Here is a 17529-nt window from a genome sequence, read left to right as displayed (position 1 = left end):
ACACCACTCATTACTTTATAGACCTCTATCCTATCTCCCCCAGGCTGAATCGTCCTAACCTCAGAGGGGAATCCTTCCATCCCCTTTATCCTCTGCACCTTTTTTTTGACATATGGTGACCAGAACTGCACCCAATCCTCCAGATGTGGTTGCATCAGCTGGGGGATAACATTTATTAGTTTTCCTGTAGCACTGAGATCCCCTCACTCTCACCTCCTCCAGTCTGCAAATGGGTCAAATCATTCAAGTAGGACATTTTCATACAACTGTTCTGATTGATTGGTAGATGGTGTGGGAAACCTAGATTTTAGGTTGTCTAAAGAAAAGGGGCATCAATGTTTTATCGGCTCGGTAACCGGCTATGGAATATGTTTTCTTATTAAGCTTGCCCACCTCCCCTGGGTGCTGAATGTGGTCGGACTATAAAAGCAACCCTACCCAACCTCTCCCAATAAAAGCAAGGGTTTTTTTTGGGAGGGGAAGAGTAGCACCAGGTCCCCGGGATATGGAAGTTACACATAGGCCTTAGCCAGGAATAAAACAGACTTTAGAGGCCTGAGCTGTTGATGTACCGGGGATGTAAAGCATTATTACTATGAGGGCTGGCACCCAGAAGGACTTCAGCACGACTTGCACTTTTGGGAGCGGCCATGTCTAGAGAGCGTTTTCCATCCTGCCTGGGACTGATCAGGACCGCCCCAGCGTAGCAAACGAACCCACTGGTACCCCCCCTCTCTGACTCTCTTGCAAACACAGGCTTCGGGGGGGGGGGGGTTGATTGGGAGCTGCGGAAAGTTTCACATGCGGTAAGGTAGGCAGGGTAGCGTTGCTTGTCAAGGACACAGAAAGACTGCTCCAATAGTGGCAAAGGGGCAGCAGCCTAGATCGGCACGGGATGGACCAGACAGAAGTACGTCTTGCCCATTCCTTGGCCGTGTTCCCTCCCCAGCAGGCTTAGGTCCTGTTTGTAAAGCACGTGGCACAAAGATGCCATAACATTATATTCGTAATGCAACGGCATCCTTTTGCCATTCATACCCAGGATGAAAATAAACATGCAGTTTGTTACATATGTACCGCACTGTATGTTTTAAGAAGATCTGTGCATAGGTTTCTGATGACAAACAGGACAGCAGCTCCTGGAACTTGCACACACTACAGTGGTAGTTTGGCCTTTGGGATTAAAAATCAGAAAGAAAAATGGGGATTCTTGATGATTTTATTTGTTCTAAATTACAAAACAGTACGCCGATGCTTTAGTAACCAGCGGGCAGGTGGCACGCACCGAGTAGAATCGGCCCCAGTGGGCAATTTAACCTGTTGTCCAAATTACAAAACCATTAACCCTTGCAACCACCGGCTCCAGTGTAGTCTGGCCATCCGACTGCCTGTGAAAGCAGCCTTTGTAGTCCCTTAACATAATTGGTCTGACACCATTTTCATGTACATATATATATATTAAAATAAAAACTTTTTTTTTTTTTTTAAATTTCCTTCTCATACATGAAGAATCCAAGGAAGGAGACCATTGCCAGTCTTTTTGGGTGCAAGATCCAGCCCACATTTCTCCTCGTGAAAACTACCCATCCACGTCGATTTTGTGTGCTGAAAGAAAGCAAAGATTGAGAAGTTAAAACGCCGCAGTGTGTGTGGAACCAACGGATTTTCTCTCGTACTGCAAAACAGAGAGAGCCAGGCCAGCTCTGGGAACATTTGTTTGCCTCCTGCGGACAGAAGTCAAACGCAGCTTTGTTGCCTTAACACTGTGTTTTCCTCAATCCAGTGTAAGCCAGAGAAATACAATCTGATAGGTCTGTCACCTTGGGGAGACAGAGTAGACTTGGATGTGCTCTTCAGTTACCTCTACACATGCAGTTTGGCTCCTTGTTTTAACCCACAAGAATCAAATCATTTCCAATTCAGGTTTAAGGTAATGTTTTGCAGCTAAATATCAAGAAGGTTTGAGTGTTTGTGAACTTTTATAACTTTCTGGGGATACAACCTCAGATCTGTTGGGATCAATTCTGGCTCACAAGGATTCCCATTTTCTGCTTTGATTCAGGGAAAGCTGTGGCCTACAGAATCGGGGGAGGGGGGACCTGTGGGCCGGTCTGACCTTGCCTCAGGCTCCTGGGGAGAGGGAGGAGTTTTACAGAGGAGGCTGGGTGCTGCTTACATTGCTTTGGTATCCTAAGTGGTTCCTTGTCCGCTGACATCACCTGGTGGAGAGCTCCTCGGAATTGGTACAATACTTTCAAGTTTTTATCTTCTCCCACGCAAGGGTCGTAGAACCCGGGCAGGCCAACCTTCCAGCGGGAAAGAAAAGCAAGTTCACTACTCCAAGCTCACAAAGGCACCACAGCACCATCTGACCTTGCACACTCTGCAAGGAATCCGGCTTTCTCCAGAACCAGGACAGCGCCAGGGCGAGAAGCAGCCAGCTGGGGGGGGGGTTAGAGACCCAGGGTTCAAATTGCACTTCCCCCCACTAATGCACCTTGTGACCTTGGGCAAGTCACTTCACCTTCCATTGCTTCAGGCTCAAGTTTAGATTGAACGGACCTACCTACTACATCTGAATTTCTAACTCGGCTTGAACTAGGGTTTGTAAAGGTGAGTAATCAACTGTTTAAAAAAACCAAAAAAACTAACTACACACCTCACTTCTCTGAAAAAGCGAGGCATATCATTAAGCAGGTAATACATTTAATGCATGATCGAATGCCGCCTGCCTGCCCTGAAGTCACCTTGCGCACTTTTAGGAAGCAAACACAACTCTTACGGGCTTTGATGAAGATGATACCTGCCTGTAAAATGACCCAAGCACAGCAAAGCAAATTCTTAAAATATTTGGTTAAAATAAAAACATTTGAAAACGTCACTTAGGAACTTTGTTAGCGTAGACGTGAAGCCACCACCGCCACCTGATCCAAACCTCTGGCGCTCCAGCTGCTCCCCTACCTTGGAGGTTTCGGTGAGGATCAGTTTAGAATCTTTCACCAAACACTGCAGGGGGACGGTGACGTCGATGACTTTCACCTTCTCGTTTCGCCGGCTGTTGTCCGTCACAAACTTCCCGTACCAGGCGTTTACAATGATCAGCCCTGCAACCAAGCAACGCTTCAACGTAAGGGGCACGCCGGCCGTGCCTCGCTGTGAACACTAAGCCGGGCCTCTCCTGGCACCCACACTCGCTAATGCTCGGACCCCCGTTATACACGGAGTAACGAGTTACAGTGAAGCTGGTGCAACTCCACTGCATTCCCAGGATACACCCTGCAGCCTGCTAGATTGCAATAATTTAGAGCTGAAATGTATTAATGTAAAAAAAACAAACCATCTTTACAGTTTTGCCTTACAAAGAAGTAGAAGTACAGCTTCCCCCTCCTCCCAAAAATTCTCAGCTGGTGGCTTGTTAGGGACTGGGTGAAAAGTGATAGGATTATTCTTAGGTGCCCTACAGTGTGGCACAGAGCTGCAAGCCCACAGACTCCGGTTCAGGTTTTTTTTTTTTTTATCCATCCCTTAAAAGTGACCACGAGCAAGTTGCTTAACCTGCCTGCACTAAGATTTAAACGGGAAGGCTCTTAAGAGCACAGAGGGTTAACCTTTTTGCATGTGCTGTACAGTGCCACATGCCCTAGTGTGGCTACGTAAAATGGCTAGCGTTATTAAGTACAGTGTTTCATGCACCGTGATCTTTTTTTAATGGAGGATCCAAATTATTTATACTAAAGCTTGCAAAGAAATCCCTTGCCGCCCCTTTTAGCCCCAGTCAACGGCAGGCGATGTACAGTCTGCTCCTTACCCATTTTGGATTCTTCGGTTTCGATGATACGCCTGACGGACTCCTGCATCAACCGAACCTGCAATAAGACAAGCAAGGCGGCTTAGTGACACCATCCACCCTGCCCATGGAGGCTTACGTCCTTGCCCCTCCCCAGCCTCTCCAGTGTCCTGGATTTGCTGGAGTCTCCACCGTTCCCAGAAACAAACTGGGCAGACTGGCAGGGCCAGTAGCTCTCCTATGGCAGCAGGCAACACTTGGTACCCCCTGCTGAGATATGCAAAAGCAACGGGCTCAACCACCACTCAGCAAGAACCGCCGGAAGGCCGATCAATTCTGCGCCACAGAAATCAAACGGGAAATTCAAGCACTGGCAGGAACCAGCGCACTCCTTTTCCAAATTATTTATTGTAATATGGAATTCAACCTTTCTTTTTTTTCATGTATTTAATTTTAATTTTTTTTTTTTGTGGCTGGATCACGCTCAACCTCTTTTACTTTCATCCCCTTCTACAGTGCAGCAGCAAAAATCCGCAAGGTGAAGGAAAGCAGAGCGGCCGAGCCCCACTGACCCAATGGAATCCCATCCAATCATAGCAGGCGCACACACACAGGCAGAAGGTAAACACTAACATAACAAGACGTTACACCAACACTGAGACTGCATCCTTTCCGGGATTCATGCCCGTCACACTCCCCAAATTTGGTGTGGATAGGACATCGAAACACAAAAGGCGTGTGTGTGTGTGAGTGTGTGTGAATGTGTGTGTGTGTGTGTGTGAATGTGAATGTGTGTGTATATGAATATGTGAGTGTGTGTGTGTGTATATGAATATGTGAGTGTGAGTGTGTGTATATGAATGTGTGTGTGAGTGTGAATGTGTGTGTGTGTGTGTGTGTGTGAATGTGTGTGTGTGAATGTGAATGTGTGTGTGTGTGAATGTGTGTGTGTGAGTGTGAATGTGTGTGGCCTCTTTCTTCCTGCACTAACCAGCACCCCCTTCCTCTCTCACTGCCCGGGATGTAATACTAATCCTCTTGCAAGCCTTTTCCCCTTTCCCATCAGGGCCCTTCCTGCGCTGTCTTTGCCAGGGAGTTGGGTTTAAGCCACCGTTGAGCCCGCGGCCCAGGTGGCCTTAGGTTTGGGAGAATTTTCAGCAGGGCCCAGGCTGCTAAATTTTAGCCCTGAGTAGGGGAGGAGCCTCTCACTAAAAACCAGAGCTCAGGCGCTCGCTTTTCGTTTCCTGACCTAACCCTGCTCCCAAGGGCCGCCCCATTTTTTTTTTTTTTTTTTAGCAAGTAAATTTATCCCCATGCAATTTTTAAAGGGGGCTGATGTTGATGTCAGGCGCTGAGATTGTTTGAACATTGCCTAAGACATCAATTACCTTTTGTAACTTCAAGAAATCCAAAGTTAAAATAAACACCCCCCCCCCCGCCCCCACACCTGAGCACTGCTTACCGCGGCCTCTGCCTCCAGTTTCCTTTGAGAGATCTCGTTTGCCGAGTTTTCCCTTTGTTTCTCCAAATCTCTAAATAAAAGAATTGGCCGAGTAAGAATTAAACCTGGCAGGACTTCACACCCTCATTCATACAGCGCTGGACTAATACATCGCACAGTTATCCAGTGCAGAAAACAAAAAAAAAAAAAATACACACGCAACCTCTTCTTGATTTTAGACAGCCAGCTGATTTTTCCTCTACGTATGCTCACACCGTCTTCGCCACCCAATAGGGCTGCAAAATCTTACTTTCACTTTGAGAATAATGAAACCGTGCCGTGCCACTGGATAACTAAGAAGGTGGTTTCCTTACGGACATTTCTTTGCTCTGGGAGTACCCCCTAGCCAGTTAGGTTTTCTCGACGTCCACAATAAATATGCACCAGATAGATTTGCATACACTGGAGGCAGTGCGGGCAAATCTCCTGCAAGCCAGTTTGGTACAGCTATCCTGAAAACCCAGCTGGTTAGGGGTTTCCTCTGGGTCTAAGTTGAGGACAACTGCTCTAGAACAAGTGCTTATGGTGCAGCTGTGTGTACTGGGAGTAACTACAAGTCCGCTTCACTTACCCTTGCTATGTGCCTTCAAGGAGCAGTGGAATCTCGTAGTCATGGGATTTATTTGGGATGGCGCTACTTTAGATCATGTTGTAAAGTGTAATTGAACTCGTGCTTCCTCGGGATCTGCACACACCCTAGGAGGCACAGCTGCAGGCAGCACACCCATCCCCCGACCTGCTGTCGCAGACTCACCTTTCCTTTTGTGCGCTGAGGTAGGGTCTGATGACGAGTTGGTGCATGGCTATGTAGAATACCAGTGGTCCCACCGTGGCATAGAACATTGCACTGGGCAGCAGTTGGTCCGTCAGGTGTATAGGAAAGAAATACGTCTGGCTGGCTCGATTTAGCCTGGGAGAGAATTAACAGATGGAAATTTACTCCAGGGAATGTTTGACACGAATGTGGTTGTGAATCACGACCCAGACATTTCTTCCTGCATTCTGGTGGGACTCTGTTTACTGGCACCATTGCTTCCTCTCTTGGTCGTCTTCCTAGTTTTCTTTTGTTAGCAGAAAGGGAATACAATGGTACCTCAGCAAAAGTAAAACTGGTGCACAGAAAAATCGCATTGCTGGGTAGAGGAGAGCCCCCTAATAGATGCAAGCTTCCAGGAAAAGGAAGGTCCCTACTGCATCCCAAAATTGTAACCGATGGATGTGACACGGAAAGGCAAAGTTACATCTAAAACTTTCAGGGCAGTGCCAGAGTGGAATCGGGCCAGTGGCTTAACGGTGCAACTGAGAGGTTGTCAAGAAAAGACTGAACTAGTCACCTTTTTGTTGGAGGGTGGAAGACTATAATACATTCTTGTGATATTTAAAATAAAAATTGTTAGTCTGAAAACTCAACTAGAGAAGTCATTTTTTTGTCCTTTGCCCATCACTGTTTTCTTCTCATTTGGGGCTTTCAGTTCACCAGAACCAGCCCTCTCCGGAGGCACAGTGCCTTCCTTTGTAGCCTGAAAGGCACCCGCTTAAACAAAAAATGATATCAGTTTCATGTTTAGCGTTCTCTGCCAATGCTCCGGCCAGTGCAGTGGTGGATTTATTTACATTTTGCCTGGAGGTAAAATCTTCCCCAAAGTACATTTATTGTTCTTCTACACTCTGCTGGAGGGGGGGAAGGGGGGAAGGTAAGGAAGCAACACACATTAAAGCTGGATTTCATCAAAGTACACTTTGAACCAGACTGCAAAATTGAATGCACACACAGGCACACACACACAGCTTCATTGCAGCTAAAAGCGGAGCAACACTTATTTTGAGCAATTTTCCTTTTAGATTCTGTACTGTTTTTTGTAAATTTTAGCCATGAAAAATGCTCGATGTCCCGGTGATCAGAGAGCCAGGTCACAGTTTGCAATCCCCTGCCCCAGAAGTGGGGGGGGGTAGAGAAGCCGAAGTCATTCCCAGGCTGCCGCTGCCGGACTGTTCATGCAGTGCACGCGTGCCCTCTAGTGACAAAATCTAAACACAGGCGGCAGAACAGCAAACACTTTTCTCTGTCCTGGAGAGGCTGAAAAGACTTGTGGTGCTACAATTCACTATGGAAAAGTAGGGACCCCAGATCCGGTCTGGAGGGGGAGCTAAAACCGGTTTTGGTTTTCAGGATTTCCACAATCAATATATATGCCTGAGACTGATGTGCATTCAAGTTCATTCTGAAAACCCTGACTGGTTTGCGGCCCTTGAGGATCAGATTTGGGGACCCCCACATAAAATATAAAAGGGACCAAGGCTTTTTAATTTTTCCATGTCCCAGCTTCAAGAATCAAAATGCCCAGCGCTGATGGGTAAGAGAGCTGCCCTGAAGAGTAACGCTAAGCGTCAATACTGACTTGATTTTCAGAGACACTCCCTGCGGCACCCCGATGCTGACCGTGGCTCCTAGTATGCTATGTCTGGAAATCTTCCTCTCAGCTCCGTATTCCAGCAGGGTCCCAAAAGAACCAGCCCTGAAACATAAAAGGAAAATTGGTTCTTGCCTGCTAATCTTCGTTCCCAATGTACCACAGATCAGTCCAGACTCCTGGGTTTTGCCCTCCTTCCAGCAGATGGAGACAGAGAAAGCTTTGCAGACACCGCCTGCAGTCTCTCAATATTACTCAGAACCCAAGCAGAAATTAGTCAAAAAACTTCTAATAACCCAACACTATAATATCCCCCAAATGAGCAGAGGAAATTCAAAATCGAGAACCATATCCAAATTTGGAACCTTCCTTGAAAGACTAATGAAAAAACCTGTGCCATTCTTCAGAATTATTATAATAAACAGATCGAGCGGATTCTCCAAACCTCCTCTCCACCACCGGGTGGGACTCTGCACTGGTCTGTGGTACTACAGGTATGAAAATTAGCAGGTAAGAACCAATTTTCCTTTCCCTGTACGTAACCAGATCAGTCCAGACTCCTGGAATGTACCAGAGCTCCCCTTAACTGGGGTGGGACTGCGAAAGTCCCGCTCAAAGTACCGATATCCAAGTCCTGAACGTCCAATCGGTAGTGCCTGGCAAAGGTATGCAAAGATTTCCAAGCAGACGCCCTGCAAATCTCTGGCGGCAACACTAGCTAACATTTTGCCCAGGAGGCCGACTGGGACCGGCTAGAATGAGCCTTTAATCCCTCTGAGGGAGGAAGACCACGACAGATGCATGCAAAACCAATATCCTCCTTCAACCAACACACAATTGTGGCTTTTGAAGCTTTCTGACCCTTTTTCGCACCACTCCATAGCACAAAAAGGTAATCTGATAATCTGAAACTTAGTGACCTGTAGATACTGCAACAAAGCCCTTCTGACATCCAGATGCCTTCTTTTGCATGAGGCCCACTACCTCCAAATTTGGAAAAACTGGCAGCTCGACTGACTGACTTCGGCAAAAAAGACGGGACCATCCGCAAAGAGACTCCAGAATCCGAAATCCGCAGAAAAGATTCTCTACACAATAGGGCTTGAAGTTCTGACACCCTTCTAGCTGAACAAATCACCACCAAGAAAACCACCCTTCAAAATGAGATCCTTTATAGTGGCCCTTTTAAGAGGCTCAAAAGGCGCCACACACATGCCCTTAAGGACCAAGTTAAGGCTCCAAGAAGGGCACACCTTATGAACTGGGGGGAGCAAGTGCTTCACCCCTGAAGGAAATGCACTACATCCAGATGCGCCGCTAGGATGGTTCCATGAATCTTGCCTCGCAAACAGCCCAGGGATGACCCCTGCATTCTCAGGGAACTAAAGGACAAGCCTTTCCTTAGGCATCTCTGCAAAAAGGCCAGAATCTGCGCCACCGACGTTCACAGAGGATTAACCCCTTGCTCCGTACACCACGCCTCAAAGCCTCTCCAAACTCGAACATACCCCAAGGAAGAAGAAGTCTTTTGAGCCTGCAACAGAGTAGAAATAGCATCCTCAGGATATCCTTTCTTCCTTAATTGCCTCCTTTCAAAAGCCAAGCCACTAGACAAAAGGATCCACTTGATCTAAAAATAAGGGGCCCTGGCGTAGGAGATTTGGCAGATGGCTCACACTCAACAGGCTGTCCCCTGCTAGATTGACCAAATCTGCAAACCAAGGACTCCGTGGCCACTCCAGCGCCACGAGAATCACCGTTCCTGGATGGATCTCTATTCTTCTCACAACCTTGCCCACCAGAGTCCATGGCGGGAACACACAGATCAAGATGTCGTTCAGCCAAGGAAGAACCAAGGCATCAACCTCTTCTGCGACTAAAGAAGCAGGATGCCTTGGCATTCCGCTGAGTTGTCATCAGATCCATATGAGGGAAGCCCCATCTGCTTGTAATGAGATTCATTGCCTCTTCCCATTGCTCCCCTTCTCCGGAATCCAATTGTTGGCAGCTGAGAAAATCCGCCTGCACATTGTTGGACTCCGCTTTGTAGGAAGCTGCTATCACGGCGAGATGCCGCTCTGCCCAGTCCATCAGCATCTTTGCTTCTAGAGCAACCGCCTGACTCTTGACACCACCTTGGCGGTTGATGTAGGCAACCGTTGTCGCATTGTCTGACAGGATCCTGACCGGACGGTCACACACAAGGGGCAGAAGCTCCTGCAAAGCCAAGTGCACTGCTCTAGTCTCTAAGTGATTGATGGCCATGACTCCTCCTCCATTGACCACTGGCCTTGCACCGACTGAGACCGAAACATGGCTCCCCAACTGGAGAGACTAGTGCCAGTAGTCACTACCATCCATTGTGGCACCTCCATGTCCACCCCACGGCACAAATGGTCCCGACCAAGCCACCACGAAAGACTGGACCTGGCTGATTCTAAGTGGTAGTGGAAGATCAAACTGCTCTGACATCAGATCCCACTGGGGTAGTAATGTCTTCTCTAGAGATCTCACATGAGCAAATGCCCATGGGACCAACTCCAGGGTAGATGCCATGGAACGGAGGACCTGCAAGTAATCCCAGACCCTGGGCACTCAGGCCTCCAAGAGGTTCCGAACTTCAGTTGCAGCTTGATAATCTGCTCCTCCGTGAGAAATACTTTTTCCTTACTTGGGTAGCAAAGTGCGCGCCCAAGAACTCCAGAACTTGCGAAAGAGAAAGATGGGCAGGGTAGTGAATCTGTCCAAGAGCTAAGGATCTCAAGTGGTGCAATACCACATCCACCGCCTGCCTGCAAAGGTCCTCTGACTTTGCTCGATGAGCTAGTCTTCTAGATATGGATGAACCAGCACCCCTTCCTTTCTGAGAGCTGGCACCACCATCATCATCGCCTTGGTGAAGGTCTTCAGGACCGTTGCTAGCCTGAATTGGAGAGCACAAAATTGAAAATGCCTCCCGAGAATCATAAACCAGAGATACCTCTGATGTCCAGGTGGATTCCTATGTGCAGGTATGCTTCCATTAGATCCAAGGAAACCAAAAACTCCCCGCTTCATACTGCTGCTATGACAGACCTCAGAGTCTCCGGGGTACTTTGAGAGCTACGTACACCTTCTTTAAATCCATAATTGGATGAAAAGTTCCTTCCTTTTTTGGTATCACACAATAAATGGAGTAATGTCCTATGTCCTTGCTCTTCCTGGAGGATGGGAACAATGGTTCCCAGCATTCTCAGTCTTTGGATGGTGTGCTGAGTGATAAATCTCTTTGTTGGCAAAGCAGAGGGAGATATCGTGAATGGGTTTCTTAGTGGCCAAGCAAATTCTAAAGTGTTGCCTTGTCTTATCACGCTTAGAACCCACTGGTCCGACATGATTTTGACCAACTCCTCGTAAAAGAGAGTCAACCAACCCCTGATGACTGGGATTGAGGAATGGGCTAGCTGCGCTTCATTGCACTGATTTGGCTCCGCCATTCCCCTGGCCGGAGTCTTCTCGGTTTGCTCTGCATCCATGAAAGGACTGGGACCAGGACTGAGACCTTCCTGAGGTCTGTCTCTGGCCTGCTCCCGGAAGTCTGCTCTGACAGAAACGCCTTTGCCCTCGAAAGCGAGAGTGAACCAGTAGAAATCCTTTGGGCCCTTTAGGCTTATCCTCTTCACCAGAGAGGCAGTGGGAGCATCAGCTGGCCTTGGAGAGCTTCGAGCAGTGCTCTCCACACACGAATCATTGGCTCGCATGTGGCATGGCTCAGTGTGACCCCAACCGCACGGCACACGTCGAGACAGAGATGAGATCGGGAGAGCTACGAGACCGATTTTCTTCAACCGGCCTACCTCCGTCTGCACCAGCGACAAGAGAGAGCCAGAAGAAAGGAATCACGGTTTCCTCTTCATTTTTCCTACCTTTTTTTTTTTTTTATAATATAAACTTTACTGGAAAAACAAAAAGCTCACTTCCCTGATAGAACAATGGCAGAGGCTTCCATTGATCTTTCAGAAGGGGAGGAAACTGGACCACCAGCTTTCACCCTTGGCGTGACAGAGAGCGCAATTTTGGTGTCCCCAACCCCTGCTTGTCCCATCTTACGACCAGGAGGGATGGCCCCATCAGGACCTGCCAACCTCCTGGGAGGAAAATCTTTTTTTTTTTTTTTTTTTTTTAATTTGGGTATAGAATAGCAGGTTTTGCACCATCTTCATCTGCTGGAGACAGATAAATACTGAGAGACTGCAGGTGGCACACCGGGTTAAGAGGCGGTGTCTGTGAAACTTTCTCTGTCTCCATCTGCTGGAGGGGAGGCAAAACCCAGGAATCTGGACTGATCTGGGTACATACAGGGAACAAGCATCAAAAGCAACACATGGAGGGGGTGCATTTACTGGTACCAAACAGTGCAATTACTGAAAAATCAAATATGGAACAGCTTTAAGAGGGTTGTTTTCAAAGACTTATTTGTAGGGGCTGTGCAAGTAAAAATTGACTTCTATTTTGTCTGCAGATTTTGGATGGGGGATTCTGGAGTAAGTGGAAGAGGGTGCGGGTGAACCGATGGTGGTCGCGGCAAACTGGTGCTTGAAAGTGCAAGATAAACGTGCATAAGTGCGAGATATGTGCATTCTTTAGCCGAGTTTACAAAATACCTGACTCCACGCATAGACCGAGGGTCAATATGCGCACGTTACAATTATTTAACACAGAAAATATAGTTGTGTAATTTTATAAAATAGGTGTATAAACTATGCGGATCTCTACACTAATACAACTTGCGTGTACTGACACATACGCATGAACATTCAGGGCGGTAATACGCGGTATTTTATCAACTGTGTGGCTCCCACTGCCCAGTCTATAAAATACAGGTGTAACTTTGGGCGCACCTGCTTAGACCTGTCTATGCTGACTTCTGCAAACTCTTAACATTACCCTCTTAAAGTACAGAGTTGCCACTGCATCTTGTTGGAGGATTGCTGCAACCTGCTTTAAAGCGTGCAGTGCCTCGATCTTTTCCGCTGCAAATAAAACTGGGTCTAATGGGGCATATGTTCGTCCGAGTTCGAGGCCTTTCAAAGAGAGGTTAGGCAGCGCAGCTCTATGGTACGGTGCTCTGGGTTTGCCCTACGTAGTAAAGCAAAGGCTCAAAATTCATCTAAACGCACTTTTAATGTTAAGGATCGAGTGATGCCAGTTTTACACCTGTCACATAAACAGTGGACAACACATGCTACCCTGCTGCAATTATAAAACGTACACGTTATATTCTGCATAAAATCTAAGCACACGTTCCTTCTAATTTTTTGAAAGTCCACACGTGCAAAAATGTTCTTTTTATAAGCCGAGTTCAAATTTGTGCGCTATGAGCCAGTATGACGTCAACCTCATCGGGATTTCTCGTGCACACTAGGTTTTGCCATGCGCGGGAATAGTGCCGTCTGCGCTCACTCTGGGAAGTACAGCTGTATAAATAATGCTGAGAGATTTTGAGTGACTCGTGTCCTGACCGATGCAGAAGGGAGAGAGGAAACAAGTCAGGACCAGCACTTACTTGATGGAGCCCTTCACTCTGGTTTGCTCTTCGTCCTGAAACTTATGTTGGTAGCTGAGCATCACGAAGGTGTGAGGGATTCCAAGCTGAAAAACAGCAATGAAAAGTGGCTGCTACACCTGGGGGGAGGGGGGGGGGCTCTGGGAGGCATCTCTTTCTGCCAAGCTCCCCACCTCTCGAAACAAGAAACGCCAGGACCCTCCCGGCCCGGCTCTCACCTGCAGCGCCATGGTGAAATGGCCAATCTTAGTGTCCCGGACAATGCTGGTGTTCATGGAGGACTGGAGGCCCCAGCGCCACTGCACGTACCCCATGGTATTTTTATCCAGGTGCCGCGCCACCACCGTCGTCAAACCGGGTCGGATTCCACGGGAAGAAAACTGCAGAGCGCAGCTGGTGGTGAGGAAGCTGAAAGAGAAGCGAGGATAAGCGGGGGAGGTGGACCCCGGAGCACTCAGGATTAAGTCTATTCATTTTTAAATTTGTTAGGATGGCAAGACAGATTTAAACCAATTCTTGGTTTTCACCTGGGTCCCCAGATGTAAAGGGGGATCGTGTGATTTGTCCAGAGTTGCACACATAAGGGTCAGTAGTAGAGGGGAGTCCTGACCTCATTTTACAGGACCCCTCTTCGAATCATAGCTCAGTGCCCTAAGCACTAGACCAGGGGTGCCCCAACTCCAGTCCTCGAGCGCCACAAACAGGCCAGACTTTCAGGATATCCTCAACGAATCTGCATGAGAGAGATTTTCCTACAACGGAGGGAGAATGTGCACCTCTCTCTCGTGCGCATCCATTATAGACCTCCTGAAAACCCGGCCCGTTCGTGGCTCTCGAGCACCGGAGTTGCTCACCCTTGCACTAGACCATGCATCCACTATCTCTCACCAAAAGGAGACTAGCACCCATTGAGGGGTAGAAAACCAGAGGCCAGATTTCCACTCCATTTCCTCTTTTCTGTCTTATCTACCCCATATATAAAAGTGCACGCATTCGCGAGAGATTTAACCCGATAACTCCAGTCCTGGGCTTTTTACAGCTCCACCCAGAGCATTTTGGGATCTGTAATCCCATGTCCAATGAGCAATTACCCTGCTGACTACCCGGACCACTACGTTGAGGTGGTGTTGCTGGTGGCGAGTCCCTACACCAAGCACTGCTATCTGCTCCTGCAGACCTCTCAGAGCTTTTACTGAACATTTGGACACATCCCACAGCTTCTTAAATATGAAGACTGAAGCCGAAGACTAGGGCTCCTGTCACAAACGGCACAAGACATCCCATGTTCTGGCAAAATTCTGCACATGATGTACTAAAAAAAAAAAAAAAATCCAGAATCCTGTACACCAAGTGGGCTGAGCAGTGCACACTGAATACCTCCCAGGAAAAGCTTCAAATGGTTTCTTTTGGGTTCTGGGTTATTGTCCCTCAACATTCCTAATAAGGTCTCAGTAGGAAGTTTGGCTACGCAGTAGAGCAATCTCTCTCCAGAAGTTATTCACCTCACAGGCTCTGGCGGGGGGCTCTCTCTTAGTAAAATCAGAACCAATGTTCGTTACGGCACAGTCTGATCTATCCAATTCCCTGCCCCACCTTTATCCCCTGGGGTCCAGTTTCTTTAACTGGGCAACACCGTGGAAGAAAAGTGCATTTCTGAGAGCCATTTTTAAAAACGAGGCGAGTGTGCCATCTGCTGGATGTCAGCGGTACTACATCGCATCAAAGCCAAAACAACTGAACTACAGGGCAGCCTGTACAACACAACTGCACACACACGGAGATATTAAAGAAATGCTGCTCGGAAATGGCCAAATTATTGCATTCTGCAGGAAAAAAGATGATCAGTGCATCATCCTAGCATGAGGTTTCAATTTCTAGACTGTTATTCATGTCGTCATATACAGATAGGTAAACTGCATTATTGAGAAGATGCCACTCAGTGATCCTGCAGTTATACTGATGTGACATTCAGGGCCACGTTAAGGCGCTGGTGGGCACCAGGCGAGGGTATAAACTCGTGGGACCCATAACCAGCGAGCATGGCGCCTTCGAGACTTGCCTAAACTTGTGCTTCCTGGTCCTGCCTAGAAAAAGGTAGGGGTGTGTGTGTAGCTCGCCTGACCCCCAAGCAGCCTCCTCTCTTTGCTGTCATGGTAGTTTTTACGCTTAAAGACATTTTTCACCCATTCTCTATGTAATATTATAACAGTATGACATTCCCGAGATGCAACGCAGCCATGTCAGGAGTGGTTGAAAACTGCATTTTTAAAAAATTTCCCTTCCCATGGCCAACCAAAAACATTTTGTAATAATCTCAGTAACTATTCAATACTAGTGTGGCCGTTGTCAACCATTTGGCCTCAGAGATCCCTTTGACCTTTTCAGATGGGACCCTGCCACCACCAACCTGCCAAACTCGGCTACTTGCATGGCTTTTGCATGTGCGTTAATTATTTGGATTGGGCCACTGCAGGACCAGCGAGCTAGCGCACGTACAATGACCCCGACATCGATCCTACTTGTGAGCCCGGACTGGCCACTGTCGCTGGGCTCGATGGACCTTGGTCTGACCCAGCAGGGCACTTTTTTTGTTCTTATTAGTTGAGAGGGACCAGGGAATCATTTAGCTGCTGCTCAGATTTAAATCCGTTTTTAAGACAGCACACACCAAGGGACTTGGATTCCTTTCCTTGCTCCCTGCTGCAGTCAGAGGGATGGAGGCTTTCACAGAAACACAGCGAGACCTTTCCAGTTTTATACAGAGCAGTAGACATCTACTCTTACGAGAATAAGAGGACTCACCTTGGGCTGACTGTGAATCACAGCTGAACAGTTCTATCTTCCCCAAATATCCAAAACAAAAAAAAAAAAAAAAGAAGGGCCTGATTCAACCAAAATAGTTTTCCCATAGGCACATAATGAGGATAAGGCTCAAAATGACAGATACCTTATAAGACCACCTCTGTGCCCCTCTGGCTTTTAAATAAAATGCATAGGAAGGATCCAATTGGAAAACTCACGGGAGACAGCAGCAGGAGCAGAAAAGCGTGCCACGTTAACCCACCATTTCACCCCCCCACCTCTTACAGCCTGCCAGTCTGTATCGGTTTGGCCAGCTCCATGCCACGTGCAAAGAACATGCAACAGAGCCTACAGCAGAAAACATTTCAACGCTGGGAAAACAGTCTTGGAATGCACGTTGCACGCCCACTCATCTTCACTACTCACCATTTTGGCGTAAGGTTACGAAAAATCTTCACTCCAAATATAGGGCCTTGCAGGTCACCCGCTCCAAATTCTAACTGAGAACAGAAAGAGGGGAAAAAATGCATTAAAACAAAATACAGTAAATACATTAAAAAGCAGCTTTGCCAGGATTCTGTTTCTTTCGACAGTTCTAGCATCCAGAAGCAGCTTCCTTCTACATTGAGATCATCGTCTCAGTGTTCTGTGGCGATCAAAAAAAGCAAACAGAATGTTGGGAATTATTAGAAAGGGAATGGTGAATAAAACGAAGGATGTCATAATGCCTCTGTATCGCTCCATGGTGAGACCGCACCTAGAGTTACTGACTGCAATTCTGGTTACCACATCTCAAAAAAGATATAGTTGCAATGGAGAAGGGCTACCAAAATGATAAGGTCTCTCGCCTTCACTCTGTGCAGAGTCAGGTGCTGCCGGCTCTCTGGCTCTGGGTGTCATTAACGGGCTTTAGTAGGCAGCATGTCCATTTTCTTTCAAGCCTCACAGGTGACTGAGGGCCTGTTCTCCCAAGGCTCACGGTAAACCTTATTAGCTGTTCTGTATCGCGGTGGCGTTGAAAGCTCTCTCTCTCTCTCACCGTCTCCCTTGCCAACCAGGGGTGACTTTCAGGAGCAGCCGCTCCGTGAGAATTCAAAAATACAGTGCTAATATGAAGAACGCTTCTTAAACGGAACAGTCAGCGGCCAGAATAAGAAAAACCAATTAAACATGCCTTTCTGATGTCTGTTTTGTTCCTTTGTTGTTCTTTTATAAATGTCTTCCCCCCTTTAATCGCAGACTATTGCAGTGAGTGAAATGCAGAGCTGGTCACCCTTTTGCACGCCTCTTCTGCCAGCAGAGAATAACCGTTGCAACATGCGATGACTCTCTGCCCAGGCCCGCGGGCCTTCCCCTCTGTGATGACTCTGAACCCTGACAGCAGGGGGTAAAATGAGCTCTCCTGAAAAGCAGCTTATAACTCTAGAGCCGAGCAGAAATACGTGGCGCTTGATTTCTCTAAGCTCCTCTTCCATCCGCGGTT

At 47.6% G+C, this 17529-nt stretch overlaps 1 protein-coding gene across 3 annotated transcripts in view; it reads right to left on the bottom strand.

Moving 5' to 3' along the window:
• Positions 1-1205: 1205 nt before the first annotated feature.
• Positions 1206-17529, bottom strand: part of DNAJC11 (DnaJ heat shock protein family (Hsp40) member C11) — a 59087-nt gene continuing 42763 nt past the window's right edge. For 2 of the 3 annotated variants that reach the window (XM_029578179.1, XM_029578182.1), the window contains 10 exons: positions 16473-16546; positions 13463-13652; positions 13245-13330; positions 7688-7804; positions 6043-6198; positions 5250-5319; positions 3809-3866; positions 2962-3104; positions 2177-2306; positions 1206-1605 (listed from right to left, as the gene is read on the bottom strand). In XM_029578179.1, coding sequence (XP_029434039.1) covers positions 1580-1605; positions 2177-2306; positions 2962-3104; positions 3809-3866; positions 5250-5319; positions 6043-6198; positions 7688-7804; positions 13245-13330; positions 13463-13652; positions 16473-16546 — 1050 coding nt within the window. In that variant the 3' untranslated portion in view covers positions 1206-1579. The remainder of the gene's footprint in view (positions 1606-2176; positions 2307-2961; positions 3105-3808; positions 3867-5249; positions 5320-6042; positions 6199-7687; positions 7805-13244; positions 13331-13462; positions 13653-16472; positions 16547-17529) is intronic. The other variant, XM_029578181.1, reaches the window with a different exon arrangement.

The sequence above is a fragment of the Rhinatrema bivittatum genome, chromosome 15, assembly GCF_901001135.1.
Source record: "Rhinatrema bivittatum chromosome 15, aRhiBiv1.1, whole genome shotgun sequence".
NCBI classification, from domain to species: Eukaryota; Metazoa; Chordata; class Amphibia; order Gymnophiona; family Rhinatrematidae; genus Rhinatrema; species Rhinatrema bivittatum.
Note: the sequence above shows the minus strand (reverse complement) of the source record. Positions and strands in the feature narration are given on the sequence as shown.